At 28.6% G+C, this 18,371-nt stretch overlaps 3 protein-coding genes across 4 annotated transcripts in view; 1 reads left to right on the top strand and 2 right to left on the bottom strand.

Moving 5' to 3' along the window:
• Positions 1–966: 966 nt before the first annotated feature.
• Positions 967–15,348, bottom strand: LOC136075172 (uncharacterized). Its single transcript, XM_065787577.1, has 2 exons — positions 15,116–15,348; positions 967–3,195 (listed from the first exon to the last, which is right to left on the bottom strand). Exon 2 carries the CDS (start codon positions 3,127–3,129, stop codon positions 1,192–1,194), a length of 1,938 nt encoding a protein of 645 aa, XP_065643649.1. The 5' UTR covers positions 3,130–3,195; positions 15,116–15,348; the 3' UTR covers positions 967–1,191.
• Positions 4,464–7,369, bottom strand: LOC100203174 (uncharacterized). Of its 2 annotated transcripts, none has more exons than XM_065787575.1 (2): positions 7,006–7,306; positions 4,464–6,496 (listed from the first exon to the last, which is right to left on the bottom strand). In XM_065787575.1, the coding sequence occupies exons 1-2, from the start codon at positions 7,078–7,080 to the stop codon at positions 4,697–4,699; spliced, it is 1,875 nt and encodes a 624-aa protein (XP_065643647.1). In that variant the 5' UTR covers positions 7,081–7,306; the 3' UTR covers positions 4,464–4,696. The 2 variants fall into 2 exon arrangements, with proteins under 2 accessions (XP_065643647.1, XP_065643648.1); XM_065787576.1 differs by lacking the exon at positions 7,006–7,306 and adding an exon at positions 7,324–7,369 and having other exon boundaries at positions 4,465–6,496.
• Positions 15,349–18,118: 2,770 nt separating the features above from the next.
• Positions 18,119–18,371, top strand: part of LOC136074181 (uncharacterized) — a 1,138-nt gene continuing 885 nt past the window's right edge. The window contains exon 1 of the mRNA XM_065786485.1: positions 18,119–18,325. Coding sequence (XP_065642557.1) covers positions 18,119–18,325 — 207 coding nt within the window. The remainder of the gene's footprint in view (positions 18,326–18,371) is intronic.

The raw sequence follows: 18,371 nt of genomic DNA on the forward strand, positions 1-18,371 counted from the left end.
ATTAATTGTTTTAGTAAATACATCGATCGAATTTTAGTTATGAAAGAATCAGACAATGATCAAAATTCAAAATCAGGTTCTAGTGTTACTAATCAAAGGTTCGAATCGGAAATAGAGCTTACACACCTAACACATATGAAGAACAGGATTATTTATTATTTTAGCGAAACTATCACACCTAAGAAAACGAAACCATTACATATTCAGAGTTGGCAGTGCTAGGAAGGAATATCTTAGCAATACCAACCTTTTAGTGCATCAGCGGAGTCAATGTTTTCAACAACAGTATAAATTCTGAACTCAAAAAAAAGCAATTGGTGCTCCTAAAAAAATCTTTGTTCATGGCATTCATGAAATTAGTCTTATTTGATTTGAAATTAATTTAAGAAAGTTTAAGAAAGTATAATTTTGACTTTTGAATTTAAAACTAATTTTTTTGTTATGTAGAAAACACCCTTATTTCAAGTAATTTCCGTAGCTAGAAACTTTGTTAGTCAGCCAGTATCACCTAGATGACGAAGTTACTCACCATATAGCTATTACCTATAACTATCAGCCAGCAAATAGCATGTTCTTATCACGACTTTAACCTCTATGTAGTTTCTAATAACTTAGTCAAATAAATAAAACGTAAAGAACAATAATTAAATAAATAAAACATTTTATATAATTTAAATATTTTTTTTTGTAACTATTTCACTAAAATTTTGTTAAATAATAAAAAATAAACAAAACTTTTTGGTTTTATTAACCCACATATTAAAAGAATGTAGTCCTGGACAAATCGCGTAAAAAAAATTGGTAATAATATTATGATAATATCATAAAAGTTTGTTTTGTAGTAATAAAAATAACATTTCAAATATTTATGGGTTAAATAAATATCGGTTTTACCGATCTTAACAACAGAGGGGAACATCTTAACGATCTTAACAGAGGGGAACATTTTAAAAATCACAAATAACGTGCTGCTTGTTTGTTTGAATAAAAAAAAAATTTATGAATTTAATTTACAATTAAACTATTTTATTCCTTTACGCAACTTTATTAATTAATATTAAAACTGTAGAAGAAAAAAAACGATGCTAACAGTTGACCAGATGACGTCCGTCGAATGCATTTAGGCGCCAAAACCAAATGAACGTAATAATTTAAATTATAAAATTTATAAAAAAAAGTTAAGCAAACGGTTTATATAAAAATTTCTTTGTCAGCGAGATGAGCATTAGATATAACGGTATAGTCTTTAGTGGACAAAGATGATGAAACGGTCTCTATTGCATCTTTCTCTACTATATTTTTAAAACTTTGGCTATAATTTTCGACTATTGTGTCAGGAACTGTACTGGCGCTATTAGTTTTCAATACATCCTTTTCACTAATTTCGGAAACGTCTATATTAACTTGTTCATTCTTAACAACCCCTTTATTTACTTTAAACCGCGAATTCGTGGGCTGAATAGTTTTCGGTTTTGTGTTTTCTAAACTAACGTCTTTTTCCTTCGGCGAAAGATCATTTTTGTTCATGGTAACATCATTTTTTATTTCAGAAGCTTTCAAAAGTACGTACTCCATTTCAAATGCATGCTTGTTACAAAAGCTTTCGTTAAGGTCTTCGGTCAAATTGTTAACACAAAATCTTACGGAATTTTTGTTCTCTTTGACCGAAGTAATATCAGATAATAGATCGTTTGATTGAGCGTTTACATTAGGAAGACTTTTATCGATTGGTGAATCACTTATGTCTGATTCCGAGGCCACAGTAGGTAACTGGGAGGCCGTTATTACATTCATAGAAGGACAGGTAGAAAATACATGACTTACTTGAGGAATTCCAGTTGAAACTGATACGCTATTTTGAAGATAGTTTTTTTCTGTAGATTTTGAATGTTCGCCACGCTTTATCGTTGTATTACCTTGAATATTATTAAGCACATCAGCGTAAGGATGTTGAGATTTTAAATCATCGATTGGATTAGATTCATTAGATAGTGCAGAACGAGGTTGTGAGCGGTCTCGTTTGGAATATTTTGCACCAAATCTGTTAAAAAGACTTATTTTTTTACGTTTCAGATTGTGATCTTCTAAATTTATTGCCAAAGCAACGTGATTAGCTCTAGGTGATTCTTTGGAAACTTGGAATCTACCGACTTGATACGTTCTATGCACTGTAGCTTCTAAAGACTGAGATGTCCATTCGTCTAGCGTATCTAAATTAATATCATCCTCACTCATTCCGTCGAAAGGGTCATCGAGCTTGTCTTGAACACCTTGCAAAACTCCAAAGACAAAGGCAACCATTAACGATATGTAGTAAGGAGACCAATTGTTTACATCTTTTTGTTCAACGTTGACACCTATATGAACGTAATACGGAGAGAGAATCAATGGTATTACAAATATAAGGACTTTAGTAAATGATCGAATTGATCGAGGTGAACGATACTCGCGAATTACTCGCAACTTTTCGAAAGATAAACACATTATGTTAAGAAGAGCTACCATATTTGAAACAAGAGGAGAATTAGCAGGCATCGGACTAGCGCGAACCTTTTCATTTAATTGGTTCGCATCACTTAAATCTTCATATATAACACGTAAAATAAACTGACGGCGGTCCAATTTTTCTGTTAAAAGATATTCACGCAAATGAAATAAAAGACATTTTAATTTATTGCGCACAGTTTTCATGAATGCATCATCAAGCTCGCATGCTTCCCTCCAATCGCGTAAACAGAAAAACCACATCATCGAAGAAGATTTAAAAAGCGCCAAATCTTCTAAAACTTTTTCCCGCCTCTGAAAGTCCGTGTTAATAGAAAAAGCTAACGGAAATACAATGGGCGATACAAACAATGTCACGTTAATGTCATACTCTATATCAAACGATTTACAAGCATAAGTTATTAGTCCGGCAAGTGCCATTTGAAGAAGTACCATAATATTAAAGTTTGAGAAAAAGCTCTGTATGAGATTTAGATCAAAGGCAAATACACGGAATTGGTTGAAGGATTTCCATAATCCCTTGCGCTTTTTTTGCCTTCGCTCACTCCAGCTGTATATGTCATGTCTACTATCTTCGTCCTCGAAATCAAATTTATCAAAAGTTTGTTTAACGTTGGTTTTCATTTTCGTAGAAAATAATTTCGAACTATTTCTTTTTTATAAGAAGAACATTAAGAGCATGTTGTAACGCTGAAAAAAAAAGGAAGCAATTTTGTGAACTTTTTATTTAATTTATCAAAATTGCAAAGTGTTTAAAATATTTTTAAAAAGTAACAAACAGACAGCTTGTCTATATAGTACAATAAAACAGTAAAAATGACAAATAAAAACAGTATAACTACCCAGTTTATTTAGACTAAAACTTATCTGAAATAAACTTTATTTATATTTTTGTCAAAACTTAATATCTATAAAATGTTACGATACGTATAAAATAATGCATTAAAACCTCATTAAATAGACAAATAAATAAAATTTAAAATAACTATATTAAAACAAATTATGAAATAAAAACTACTCAAAACGATGTAGTACTCAAAGGAAACATAATTTGACACTGTCAAAATACCAAAATTACTGTTCGTAACAACAGGAAGAAAAAAATCACAGCTGTTTTTGGGTTGTAAAAAAAACAAAAATAATTCCGTGTTTTATTGTTTCAACGCTGAACTAAAATAAGAATTAATGATGTCATTTAAAATTATTGTTCAAAAGTTCTTGATTTTTATTTCAAATTTAATGCTTAACGTAGAAAGAAAATAAACAAAAAATAAAATCAATCAAATATGAAAATGCTATAATTAGAAACAAAGACTGGAACTGGAAACAATGAAATTTCAATCATTCTTAATTAGATGTTTTTTGGCGACGTGTCTCGCAAATATTATTTACATACTGAATACGATGCAAATCAAAATTAGCAAGTAAAATAGTTTTAAGCAACAATAAATAAATAAAAATTTTATTCGAAAATCCGAACGTATGTAAAATACAGAACGATTGGAAAATACAGAAAAAACGGAAATAAGAACACAAACAAATCTTAAAATCAAATGAGACGGCATTACCAAATATCGCGTTAATTCAAATAATAATAATAAAAAGAAGCAAATAATGCAACTTTAAAACATCATAAGCAAATAAATATACATCGCCAACCATATTGAATATAAATATTGAAAATATCAAACTCATAAATACTTGATTCAATAAATATTTGATTCATAATCGATTAATTTTTTATTTTATACAAATTTTTAAAATTTCATCACATTCCTATAATACAATTGTTAATTTCTTTTTTGAAACACCAAAATAAACGCGTATACAACTCAAATTAATACTAACGCACATGTAAATTACTATAAGTAAAAGCTACAATTAACAATATATATATATATATATATATATATATATATATATATATATATATATATATATATATATATATGAGTTTTTATCTACAATTATTTTTAAATAAGTTAACAATAAATATTTTTAACTAATAATACTAAGTTCCTATTAAATGAACATCGTCACAAAAAATATATATATATAATTTATGAAAATTGCTGAAAATCTCATGTCTGGTATAAATATTTGAAAAAATAAATAAAAATTTTAACTTAATTTTTTTAAAAGTTATTAATAAAGTTTGTTTTCATTTTTCAATTTAAAATCAAACGAGGATTTACATTTCAGCAAATACACTGTCGTCACCATCATCAGATCCACTATCAAGAGGCTCTTGATTCTTTAAGTCATTATCCAAAACATCTACAAATTTTTCACAGTGATTGTTACTGATGAAGTCATTGTCTAAAAGATGAACTTGCTCAGAAGCAATTTTTTTGTGCTTGCCTTTGAATTTAAAATTATTCCCTGACAGCGACCACAAATTAGGATTAGAAAATAATTTTTGAGAACTAATAAATGTGTGCGGCATATTTAGAGATTCACTACCTTGGGGTAAGGTAATCTGAGACTCACTACTTGAGGGTAGGGTATGAGTACTTGGGGATACTGCTGAATTAGTTTTATGTGCAAGCATTGCAGCTATGGTATCTGATGTTTCAACTCTGTTAGTATATGAGTCCCTATTAGTAATTGAATCTTCAACAGGCTCTTCAACTGGTTGTTTTATGATACCTCCAGGTAAGATAGTTGTATTTCCTTGTATTTTGTCAAGTATACCAGCATAAGGATGAGATTGAGGATCAAAAGATTCAAGAACAACATCTTTTTCGAACTGGAGCAAGCTTTTTTTTTTTAAAATCCAATTTTTTAAAGAAGGGTGATCATTCAAAATAGGTCCACTCATTTTGCCAAGTGTGCTTTCATCTGAGGACGATACTCTTCTAAGTGATTTTTTCCTGTTAAGAAATAATCCATCATTGGTATCAACTACTGAAGTAAATGAAGTTCTAGACCTAGGAAATAAACTGTCTTTTACACTTGTTTGTGTTTCAACTTTAAATCTACCAACAGTAAATGTTCGATTTACTGTTGCTCCGAGAGACTGAAAAGTCCATTCATCTATTGTTGATAAGTTTATGTCATCTTCACTCATTCCATCAAACGGATCGTCAAGTTTATCTTGCACTCCTTGGAGAGCAGAAAAAACAAAAGCAACTAATATGGATATATAATATGATGCCCAAACATTACCACTTTTGTGACCAATAAAAACAAAATTAGGTGATAATATGGTCGGCAGAAAAAATATAAGAACTTTATTGAAAGACCGTATAGATCTTGGAGATCTATACTCACGAACAACTCTTAGACGTTCAAAAGCCAAACCCATAGTATTCATAAGCACAAGGGCTCGAGCTATGAGAGATGTATTAGTGGGTAACTTACTCACACGAACATTTTCAATTAGCTGATTTATATCACTTAAATCTTCATAAATAGCTCGAAGAATAACTTTACGACGAACTATTTTATTGGTCATGAGATACTCTCTCATATAAAAAAGCATAACTTTCAGTTTTTGGTGAAACGCTTGCATCCACAACTTATCTAATTGTGCAGGTTCTCTCCAGTCTCGCATACAAAAAAATAATGTCATTGCAGCAGCTTTAAAATTTGCTAAATCATCTAAAACCTTTTCTCTTCTTTGGAAATCGGCATTAATTGCAAAAGCTAATGGAAATACAATAGGAGAAACAAATAAATTTATATTTACATCAAATGTCAAATTAAAATGTGTTGATAAGTATACTGCGATTCCAGCTAATGCCATCTGGACAAATACCATAAAGTTGAAGTTTTGAAAGAAACTTTTTAGTGTGACTATTTTAAATGTATACAAAAGAAAACAGCGAGAAAAAAAGTTTCCTTTGGTAGAAAGTTTGAAAATTCTTTTTTGTGACCACTCATGAATCACTTCTCTCCCAACTTCATCTTGAAGATCCCAAACAGGAGAACCATCAACAACTTTGGAAGTTTGTGACAGTAGACCAATTTTCTTCAATTGACCCATTTTCTAAATATGTAAACAAAATATTTTAAATAAATAAAAACAAAGCATTATACTTGAGATATAAACATTTTTTAAATCTTCAACACCACCATCCCAACACACATCATCCCACCCTAACTCTTCATCACACCACCATCCTAACACACATCATCCCACTCGAACACTTCATCACACCACCATCCCAACACACATCATCCCACCCTAACACTTCATCACACTACCATCCCAACACACATCATCCCACCCTAATGCTTCACTATATATTTAACAACCAGATGAGAATATAAAGCATGCTAAAGAGAACTTTTACAATTAATAAATATAAATGAAAATATTTCAAGCTTTAAAATTCTATGACTTTTTCCATATTCGTATAAAAATTTAATTTATACATTTTTTACAAATGTTTAAACAAAACTATTTTCTTTTAAAAACACTTTTATTAAAAATACTAGTATTGCTCCAAAAATAATCAGAAAAAATAAGTCTTTTCAACAAAAAATATTGAAAACCTGTTGACAATATGATTTGAATCTCACCAAAAACAATAGTTCTTTTACAAACATCTTACCCCACAACCAACCCATATAATATATTCAAAAAATAAAATTAAAACTCTAAGAATTTAAAACATAAGTAGTTATGATATATTAAATCTATTTAATCTATTTATTACATATGTTTAATCTATTTACCATAAAATCACTGTGAGAAATTTACATTAAACTATTTTCTTTTTAAAAAAATTTAAAAAACATAAAAAAGATTAATTCATGAACAAAGAACATACCAACCAATCAAACTTATGGAAACATCATTTAAAAATGTACCTCTAATCAAGCTTGAATATTTTATTCAGTCATGGAGAACAAATCTAAAATAAGAATTGAAGAAAAATAATTTCTAAAAAATTTTTATATTTATCACATATTTCTAAAATGTCTTAATTATTAGAATACTGTATTTAACAAATTTTAATTTACAAAATAATATATTTATTAACATATTTATTATAACAACATATTTATTGTACATTTTACACACAAATGTGTGTAATTAACAGAATACTGTATTTAAAAAAAACTGTATTTAATTTAGAAAATAATTTATGTAACAGAATACTTTATTTTACAAAAAAAAACTGTATTTAACAGAATACTTTATTTAAGAGAATATTTTTTTAACAGAATATTTTACTCAGCAAAATATTAAATTTAACAAAATTTCACACAGTGTTTTATTTTTTTTACAATACTGGTTTAGAAAGAAAAAATTCTAGACATACAACAAAGTTAATTTTGAATGCTTTTTTATAATTATCTTTTACTTCATGAAAAAAATTTACTTGATCTAAAATTTTACCTCTCTTAAAAACAAGACTATAACTTATTATAAACCTTTACTAACTGTTCTGATAGTAAATGAATTTCTTGCTTTTGAATCAGGTAATTTCTCCTCCTTACTATATAACCAGGAAAGCAATTCTTTTTAAAAAAAACATTTGTTTTGGTTTAAATCTTTAAATACTTTTTTTACATATAAACTTACTATTGTAGATTTAGGTCAATACAATACTATTATATTGTGTGTATTTAAATTTAACGTAGAATTATAATCTGAACTATATGAACAATAAAACTATAAATAATAAAGTCTATAAATTTGCTTGTTGTCTATTAAAAAAATGTCATAAAAAGAATCATACTGATTGCCATGCTGGCTGGGTAATTTCATGTCAAATGACCCAGGTCATGTTATCATACATCTCAGATTTTTGCAGAGGCTACCCTATTCAATCTATTAACAAAAGTTTTAAAAAAGCACTATGACATACACAACTTATCTACAACAAATATAAAGAAAAAAGAGAAAAAGAGAGAATTTTACAGATAGTTACAACATTTGGAAAAGTTGGAAAACTTATTAATAAAATGGAATATTATTGAACAGGATACTGATTTTAAAAATATATGGCCAACTCCACTTATTGCAAGTTACAAAAACATTAAATTGATCAAGAAATTTCTACTCATACATCTTGAGTTGAGATTGTTTGAGATTGAGATTGTTTGAGATTGATTCAGTTGAGAATGTTTAGTAAAATAAGAATTCCTTGAAAATTTTAGCCTCTGGCTCCAAGAAGATCCTGAAATATGACTGTTTTACTTAAAGCAGATATTGGCCAGGCCCCTCTTGTCTCTTCAGAATTGCAACATTTATTTGGAGGTTTTAAGTCACATAACTTTACAAATATTTGATTTTTTTACTTATAAACTTGTAACTGGCTATTTTTGGGGGTGATGAACCTAGTAAAATGATCAAAAGTGTAAAAAAATATTATTGAATACCTGTAATTACCATTTCAAATAAGTTTAGGTAATTTTTTATAAACCTGCTTTTAATGCTCAAAAAACCCATGTGGCCTTGATGATATCAAAACAAAAGTATTACACATTATTCTATACTCATTGATCTTTCAAAAAATTTATAGTTTTTGATCTGCAAGTATATGGATTTCATATATGGATAAAGGGGCACAGAGTCCCTACTTTTTTGTAGCGGAAATATTGCAATTGATTTTTCACTACCTTCCAGACTAGCTGGAGCTATGTACCTTTTGGTATTTCTGCAGTGCCAATAAATGTGCATGTTAAAATTGTTTTCAGGACCCCAAGACATTAGAATGGGGGATGGGGGTTGACTGCGCAAGTACCCCACTTTATTGTAGTGGAACCTTGAGATTTTTCACTACTTTCCAAACTGAAACTCTGAAACTTTTAGTATTTGTGTAGTACTGATATGTACTTGTACTTGTTCCGTTATTTAATTATTTACAAAGTAAAATACAAAAATATAAAGTAAAAATATATCAAGATTGTGTTAAGATTTGCTTAGATGCGTCAACAGTCAAAGTATACATAGATCCAGTTAGTGTTACAGGTCCATCAATGATACAAATTATGTAAGTAATTGGAACCCAACACTTATCTGCTCTAGAACCCAACACCAGGCCTTGTTACGAAATTTTTCTGCATAACGAAAACACGTAACACATTTCAAAGTAACTCAATTCAGCAAATATATTTTGTATTGTTAGAAGTTATATTACGTCACTACCGCCTTTTCAAGTACTGCATTGTAATTAAATTCATTTTATCAACGCGTTAAAAATTGTAAAGCCAGTTTTTTTTTATTACTATAACAAAAGTTACAAATAAAATCTAAGTTTCTATTTAAAAAATCATTTTTATCATTTTTTTCAAATAGGAACTAAATTACAGTTTTACAGTGCCACCAATACCATCACATGGTGACTTACCATGACTTGTAGCAAAAAAAATAATTTCAAAATCATCTTTATGGAATAAGATATCGTAAAAGTTTTTGTGGTTTTTATACTGAGCAGCACAATCATCTGAAATATAAAGAATCTTTGAAATATTAGGATGATTTTATTTTAATAAGTTATGAACATTTCCAAAGTTTTATCATCTAATTCCAAACGGTATCAAAGATATGACTTTTCAAACTTTGCCTTGAACCAACAAAAATCTGCCGTTTTGAAAAATGGTTTTGATCATTGTTTCTGTTCTGTGCGCAATGGAAAGCTGAAAATGTGTACACTTACATATTTCGAGGCAAGGAATCCAATAAAACAACTTAAAATATTTAAAAATAAACAATACACCTGTAATTTTGACCTTTATCACAATTTTACTATTTTATTATTTTACTATTATTTTAATGAGTTTAGTTACAAAAATACCGATATAACTCAATTTTTTTTAGATATCTCCTTGAATAGTTTTGTTTAAGTTATTACAAAGAATTGGAGAGTGGTCTTTTCATAAACAGAAAAAAAACACACTCAAATTTACTTAAATAACTTACTTAAAAAATAGGAATTAAGAAAAATGAAAGAAAAAAAAGGTGGTACTCCTAAGTGCATACACAGCAGTTGATGTTTAATAAATTTTGAAAAATTTTCCCAATCACCCTGAGCTTATTAAGACCTCCCCTGGAAAATGGCATATGAGGTTCCAATTTTTAAAAACTCTATAGAACATTCTGACTCCTCCAATTATAATCCAATCTCTTATCTTGGATTATCTAAGATTATCTTCAATAAACTAATCTTCTCTCTATTATTAGCAAGGTGTTGGAGTCTTTGACTAACATTCCATCTTGAGTCAAATAAACAACTGTCTTACAACAAATGCGCTGTTTGATCTTTTCATTCTACAACTGACTTGCTAACTGCTGTGAATGAAAGCACAGTAGATAGCAAGTCAAGGGCTATTGCTCTTGAAATATCTAAAACTTTCAATAATGTTTGGCATGCTGGTCTTCTTTATAAGCTTGCTCCATATGGGGTATCTGGGATAATTTTTGAGATTATAATATCATTTATTTTTGAGTGTGTTATTAAATTATGGGGTACCTCAAGGTTCTATCCTTGGTCTTGATTTGTTTCTTATCTACATTAATGATCTTCCTGGTAACCTTACATCTTAAGTGGCTTTATTTCGTGACGACTATATACTCTTGTCTTGAGAAAAAGTCTTCTCTTTCCAATTGCTTAGAACAGGCAGCCAATCTTGAAACTGATCTCACTTCTGTAATAGAAGTGGGCTTGCAGTGGCTTCTGTAACAGAAGTGGGCTTGCAGATATTGGGGCTTGCAGTGGCTTGTGAATTTTAACTCCAACAAAACTCAGTTTTTTACTGCAAACAAATATCACAACACTATCCACATTCTTATATGAATGAATGGCAACTCTCTCACTGAGTCCTCTTCTTTACATCTTCTTGGATAACAATTCACTACTGACCTCTCATGGAAACCATATATACAATGGATTATCAAGTTAGCATCTGCTAAGATTATTTCTCTTAATCATGCTTGCCATTATCTTACTCCTGATTCGATTCTCTGCCTTTACAAATCTCTTATTTGTCCCTGTATGGAATACTGTTGTCGTATTTGGGCTGGTTCTTCCAATGGTGCTCTTTTATGAAACTCTAAATTTAGTTGTATCTGCCTCTTTATTATAAGGTCGGATTTAGTACTCCTTTCAAGAAGTACTAACATAGATGCTGCTAAAACAAGGCCTTTTTTTACCAACTAAAGCATCTTGCTTGACTTGACTCACTCAGCTGTCCTATCTTTTTACTGCAAATCTTTTTATGCTAAAAAAAATTAATTTCTCTTTAATTAAATTATTTCTATTCTTACTCATTTCGACTATATTTAAATTCTGACTTTATTTTTATCAAATATTTTATCAAATTTATTTCATTTTCCTACCTTTAAATTTTCCTGTCTTTTAACAGTATCCTAATTTTTCTATAAACTGTTTTTCCACTCTTTGCTCTCTTTTTAACTTTTGAGTAACTCCCAACTTAAATAAAGAATCATCTATTTTTGAAAAAATCTAGAATCATCTATTTTTGAAAAACATAAACAGAATGCATTTAGTGTTAGAAGCATAAGGTAAATTTTTTGATAAAAAAAATTTCTAGCCATTATTTTTTTATAAAAACGTGACGAAGCTCTCAATCTATTAAAATCACAGACAGCTGTCTGCTTTTCAAATACAAAATAGAAAATTAATGGAACTGTAGCATTATTACCTTATTGTTAAAAGCTATAAGCTAAGCCTTTGATTCTCTGTAGACAGCTGTCTGCAGATGTCACACTAAAACCATTGCTTTCTACTCCAGAAATTAATAAAATTTGCCCTTCCAGCACAGTCAGAATAATCAATGTTTCGTGGGGTGTGGAGTGTAACAAATAAAAAAAATTGAACATGCTGCTACAGATAGTTGTAATCTTTAAAAACATGGCTTATGTTAAAAAAAAAATTGCATTGTAGATGTTAGGACAATGAGGACTGAATAGAATAACTAGTTAAAGTACAGAACATAGTTACCAGGACATAGTTACCTATTTATCAAGGACAACTTTTATACTTAGATTGGTAAGGAAGGATTCAATAATCTTAAAGATGTTACCTGATACTCTGTAAAAAGAATGTTTTTGGAGAAGAACAGCATGCCAAACTTTAACTAAGACTTTATAAATGTTGAGAGCAATAACCTTAATTTCACCACATCTACCTAATGCACCTATCTAAAACCTATCAGTTATATACTGTAACAAATCAGCAGTAGAACAAGAAGATAGAAATCCATATTGATGATCAGAAAGTACGTTTTTAGATTCAAGATGAGAGATGTTTATTAATTATAAATTCAATATACCTTGCTTATGATAGGAAGAAGACTAATGGGACAGTAGTTAGACGAATCAGTTCATTCTCCAGAATTTTTGAAAATAAGGATAACAGATGCCACTTTCCTGCAGGCTGGAAAAGAAAACTCTGATAAGCATTTGTTAAATAGTTTTGAAAATATAAAAGACAGCTTCAGAAATGACTTCTGCAAGACTATAGCAAGTACGCTGTTCAGACCACAAGCTGTAAATGAGTGTAAAAGCAGGAAATTACTTTTGATACAGAAAATTGAGTGATACGAATGTCAAGCAATGGATCAACCTGTTTGTCAGCTATATCAGGTAGGGTTTGATTAGTGGAATCAAGATACAAGATTGATGGAAAGTTCTTAGCAAACAATTCAGCTTTGTCTTTAGGTGAGGTAATAAAATCTGAATCATGCAAGAGATGATAAATAACAGACTTGCCCTTATTATAAATACTGTTAAAGATTCTCAAGAAAACTCTGGAGCCTAATTTTTTTGATGAAATACAAGATTTTGTGACCTGAGAATAGCAGGCTTTGGCGTTAGACAAAATCTTTTTACAATGGTTTCTAGCAGCAGTATACTGATGCCTGCTTTTTGGAGAATTTTTAAGTTGATAGATATGGAAGTAATGGTTATGATTAGAAATCAGAAGCAGCACATTGAGTGGAAAACCATGGAGAAAAGTGAGGTTTTACTTAGAATCTTCGAGATGAAATAAAAGATACCATACCAGCTTGAATCCAAAAAGCTACATAAGATGCACATCTGTCAGCAGGTAGACAAGGTAATTGTAAGAGTTATGATAATAGCTGGATTCTTATGAAGAATAAAATAATAGTTTTATAGAGATATCTATATATATAACCACTAAACCACTTTATAGAGATAAAGATCAGAAGCACCTAAGGGTAAATGTGGAGAAACCAAGCAATGACTAGGATAAAAAAAAAAAAAAAAGTCAAGTGGAGAAGATAAATGATTCAGATTGTCTGGGAAGCATGTTGGAAAGTTGACTGTTTGTGTTAGAGATTGAGAAAGGCAATTATCTTGGGCCTTTCTCACTAGAACCAAGCCAGTCAGAAAATTGTATACTATAAAATTAAGTAGCGAGGGAGGGGGGGTGAGGTTTTACTAACGCATTCAAATAATTGTTAGAGAGGGGTTAGTAGGTAAGGTAACACATGCAAGCTTTCACATGTTCCGTAAACAAAAATGCATTTATAAGCTATTGTATATAGACATTAGGGATGTGAATTTTTGGTAACTCCAGTTTCCAATATAAAAAACAGATGAACTTTGGTTTGAAAGTAACTGAAAAGTCATTGGTTTTATTTAATTTTTGAAAAAGGTCACCCTACATGACCCTTGATTACACACCAGTTCCCATATATCAGTGAACTTTTTTCTTCTTCAAAAGTATATCAACCTGGGTCTCAAAAAACCCAAAATTTTATAGTGAATTCAAAATTTATAATCTTTCTACTGAAACATATTTGAAAAAAAATAAACCTTTTAAATTTTTATATTTTTCTTATTTAATTTTATTTCCAAGTTTAATTCCTAGAATATAAGTAAAAATTTATATATATGCATATATATATATATATATATATATATATATATATAATATATATATATATATATATATATATATATATATATATATATATATATATATAATAAATCAACAATGAGCAAAGCAACTAAGCATTAAGCAATTTTTAGCAAATAAGCAAGCATTAAAGTTGACAATTAACATTATATTTGAAAAAAATCTTAAAAAAATTTACCAATTAGTAAAAAAAAGAAGAGCACAAATTCGAATTTAGGGCTAATGCCGATGCATCAGGCTTGGCATTGATTGGCTTTTGGCATCTGATTTTGGCACAGATTGGCATTGGCATCTGTTAAAAGTAGGTATCAGTGAACCCCTAGTATTTAGTAAGGGGTGAGGCAAAAGGATGGAAAGTCTACAAAATGATTACCCTTGAATTCAAAAGGGAAAAAGAGCTTTTTTGTATACTAAGTAATAATAGGCTTTTTAAAAACAAGCAATATAGTAGCTATATGCCAGCAACCTAATTGCTATAGTTTTGGTATGCTACCATTTGCAACTATGTGCTAGTATTTGCTATCTTGTTACTCATACCATTGTTTGCAGGATGTAATAACAAAAATAGAAATACATATATTTAGAATAAGTATTATTTTTATGCTTTTAGATAAAAAAAAATAAACCTTATATTATAAGAACTCAAAATATATACAAAAAAATAAAATTACATTCAGCTATAACTACTTCTTGTATCACAAGTTTATGGAACAAAAAATGTAAATAAATCTTAAAAAATAAATTACCCTTAATATGTGCAAGATTCAATTAACTAAACATTTTTGACATTTTGGTGCAGATTAATTAGTCAACTTTTGATTTTTTTTTAACTTTTTAACAGTAGGATTCCAACATAAATTTGTAATAAGATTTATGCACAAAAACCAATTTTGTCGATTTTGTTTCATTTAGAAATTACCTTGTCTTCTAATTCTATTTATTTATATTGTTCTAAATTTTATTATTTAATTAAACATCTAAATTTTAAACAATCCTTATGCAACTGTATGTATGTATGTATGTATGTATGTATGTATGTATGTATGTATGTATGTATGTATGTATGTATGTATGTATGTATGTATGTATGTATGCATGTATGCATTATGTGTGCATTTTTACATGCTAAAATAAATATGTATAACTGTGTAGGCAAAAACTAATTCAGTCTTTCATTTCTAAAATTTTATAGTAATATAACCACGCCAATTACTAAGTCAGAATATAATGTATAAAATATTTTGCAAACAATAATAAACATTAACAATCTTAGTAGCTTTGTAAGAATAGAGAAACAACTACAATATTGATATATAAACACGGTATACGTAAACAAACTCACACAACAATGTTAAAAAAAAATCATTTTATTATTGTGCATTTCAATATCACTCAAATCAAATCATATCGTTTTAAGATCGCTTAAAAAAATAAAGAAAATGCTAATATACAAAAGTATAATAAATGTTATAATATTATTATAAAAATAATTGCTAAATATAAAATTATTATAAAAATATAAGTTTTTAAAATAATATTATAAAAATAAATGTTTATAAAATATTATAAAATAATATTTAAAAATATATGCCAAATTAAACTTGGAAATTTTATTTCATATTACTTTGTTTTGTATTTATTATTTAAATTAAAAATCTTCGACGGTGGAGACTGCAATTATTGAATTCAGTAGAAATCACAACCTTGATTCAAAAAAATCAGAAAAATTTTTAAATGGGTTACATTCAGTAAATTTTTCAGGTATGAATAATATGAGTAACATTCAGTAAATTTTTGAGGTATCAATAAAACGCAGTAAAAAATTCAAATACATCTCATTCTACGCTTCATTTAGGTGCATAATCAATTTCGTATAAATCTTAACCTTGATTCAATAAATGTAAAAAAAATCGAAAGGGGTGCATTATGTAAATTTTTCGGGTATGAATAAAACGCGGTAAAAATTCAAATTTTTAGTTCGACGTAATTTAAAGCACTCGAGCAATTCTTAATTAATTAGTTTCCAGTGGCCTGTTCCAGAGATTTGGTTTAAATGGACTCACTGGAAAAACGATTCTGTTTAAAAATACTGCAGCAATGTACGATTAGAGTTGAAAACTGAAATTTACATTAAAATTTTTTATAAATTTTCTGTATATTCTGTATGTTTTTCTGAAATTGATTAGCGCTGAAGAATGAAAATATCAAAAAGTAGGCCGAAAAAATATTGTATTTTCATGTTTTAAGTAAAAGCGAGCTGTCCATTTTGGCAATTTTTTTACCCCTTTTCCCATAAGCAATACCCCTTTTCCCAAAACAATAAATAAGTTGATTGTTTTGTTCCTCAGCGCTAATCAAATTCAGAAAATTTAAGAAAAATGTTGATGTAAATTTCATGTAATTGTTTTAATATGAATTTGTTACATTAAAACAAACAATTTCGTAATTATTTTAATGTAAGTTTCATGTAACAATTTTAATGTAAATTGCTCGGAAGTTAAGGCTTTTTCACAACTTCAGTTCCCCTCACTTTAGGAAAGATTGCAATTTCCAAACTGAACGTTAACTTAGCATTCAGTTTGGAAATTGCAACATTTCTTAGTTAGTTTGTTGTGAAAAAGACTTACTTCTGAGCAAGATTTTATTTTTAAATTTATTAAGTAAACTTTAGCAAGACTGAGGTAATATATTTATTATATATATTATCATATATATATTTATTTTAGAATGACCTTTCAAAATTGACTCCTAACATGCGTGAATTATCTATCAAAAATGACTCCGATTATGCGTAAATTGATTTTATGAAATGCAACTGATTTCTTTTTTTGTATAAAAAAGGAATTGGTTGCCTTTCAAAACTAGCCGTTTTGCTTATTTAATTTATTAAATAATTATTCAAATGCAAATGCTAAATTAGCATTTCTCTAAAGGTTTAGCTAACTAACTATTTATTACTAATAAAAATTCTCGCTTTCAATATTTTTACTTAAAAAACTAAAATTTAGCAATTTAAATTCAGGAAAGTTTGATATTATTTAAGGTGTTTCATCACAAAAAACTGAATAAAAAAAATTGAAAAAAAAAAAAAAATTACCTTATCTAATAAAAATTGTTTATTCTATTTAGTTTTTTGAAAAACGTTTTATCTTTTGTCTTATATATTTTATGATATTTGATCTTTATGAGCGTTCATGAGCGTTAAGGTCAGTTTCCATTCATCTGTTTTACTACGGGAAAGGGAAAGGGATGAGAAAATTAATCACGTGAGCATGCGCAGTTTGTAATTTAGTTTTCCCGAAGCTTAGTTTTTCCCATCATGTCTGTCTTGGGAAAAAGTTGATTTGAAATCAACTTTTTCCCGTGAAAAAGCAAACATGAAAATTAGCAGCCTATCGCGTTGCTGTAATCTTCGAGAATTAAAAACAAAAAAAGTAGATAAGTTTCGAAGAAGTTTTCCGTTTTTGTAATTTTGTCGTAAACATTACTTTTGTGATTTTGCCATAAACATTTATTTTTCTATAATTATGTTTGTAATTATATCAAATTTATTTATGCGTAAATTTTTAATTGCTTACTATGATGCTAAATGGGAAGCATTACGACATTTATTTACCTACAACTGCAATTTTATGTCAGTTTTACTGCTTTTTTAAATTGTATAAATATCCGAATAATTTGTTATTATATTAAACTTTCGAGTGACCTATCCGATTCCCGACATTGATTATTAAAAATTCAATTTAATAATGACCGATTTAAACGTCGATTTTTCAAGAATACAAAGTTATTCTACAAGCAAGAGCTTGGAAGCTCATTTGATAGAAGAAGCGAGAAGGTTTCCGTGTCTATGGGATACTACAACTCGCTCATATAAAGAAACACCATTAAAAATTGAAGCATGGAGGCAAATATCTGCTTTATTAAATGTAGAAGGTAGCTATTTATTTTTTCAAGTAAATTTTAACAACAATATGTAAAACAAAACTACATCTATGTTTA

This window comes from Hydra vulgaris, chromosome 01 (genome assembly GCF_038396675.1).
Source record: "Hydra vulgaris chromosome 01, alternate assembly HydraT2T_AEP".
Classification (NCBI taxonomy): domain Eukaryota; kingdom Metazoa; phylum Cnidaria; class Hydrozoa; order Anthoathecata; family Hydridae; genus Hydra; species Hydra vulgaris.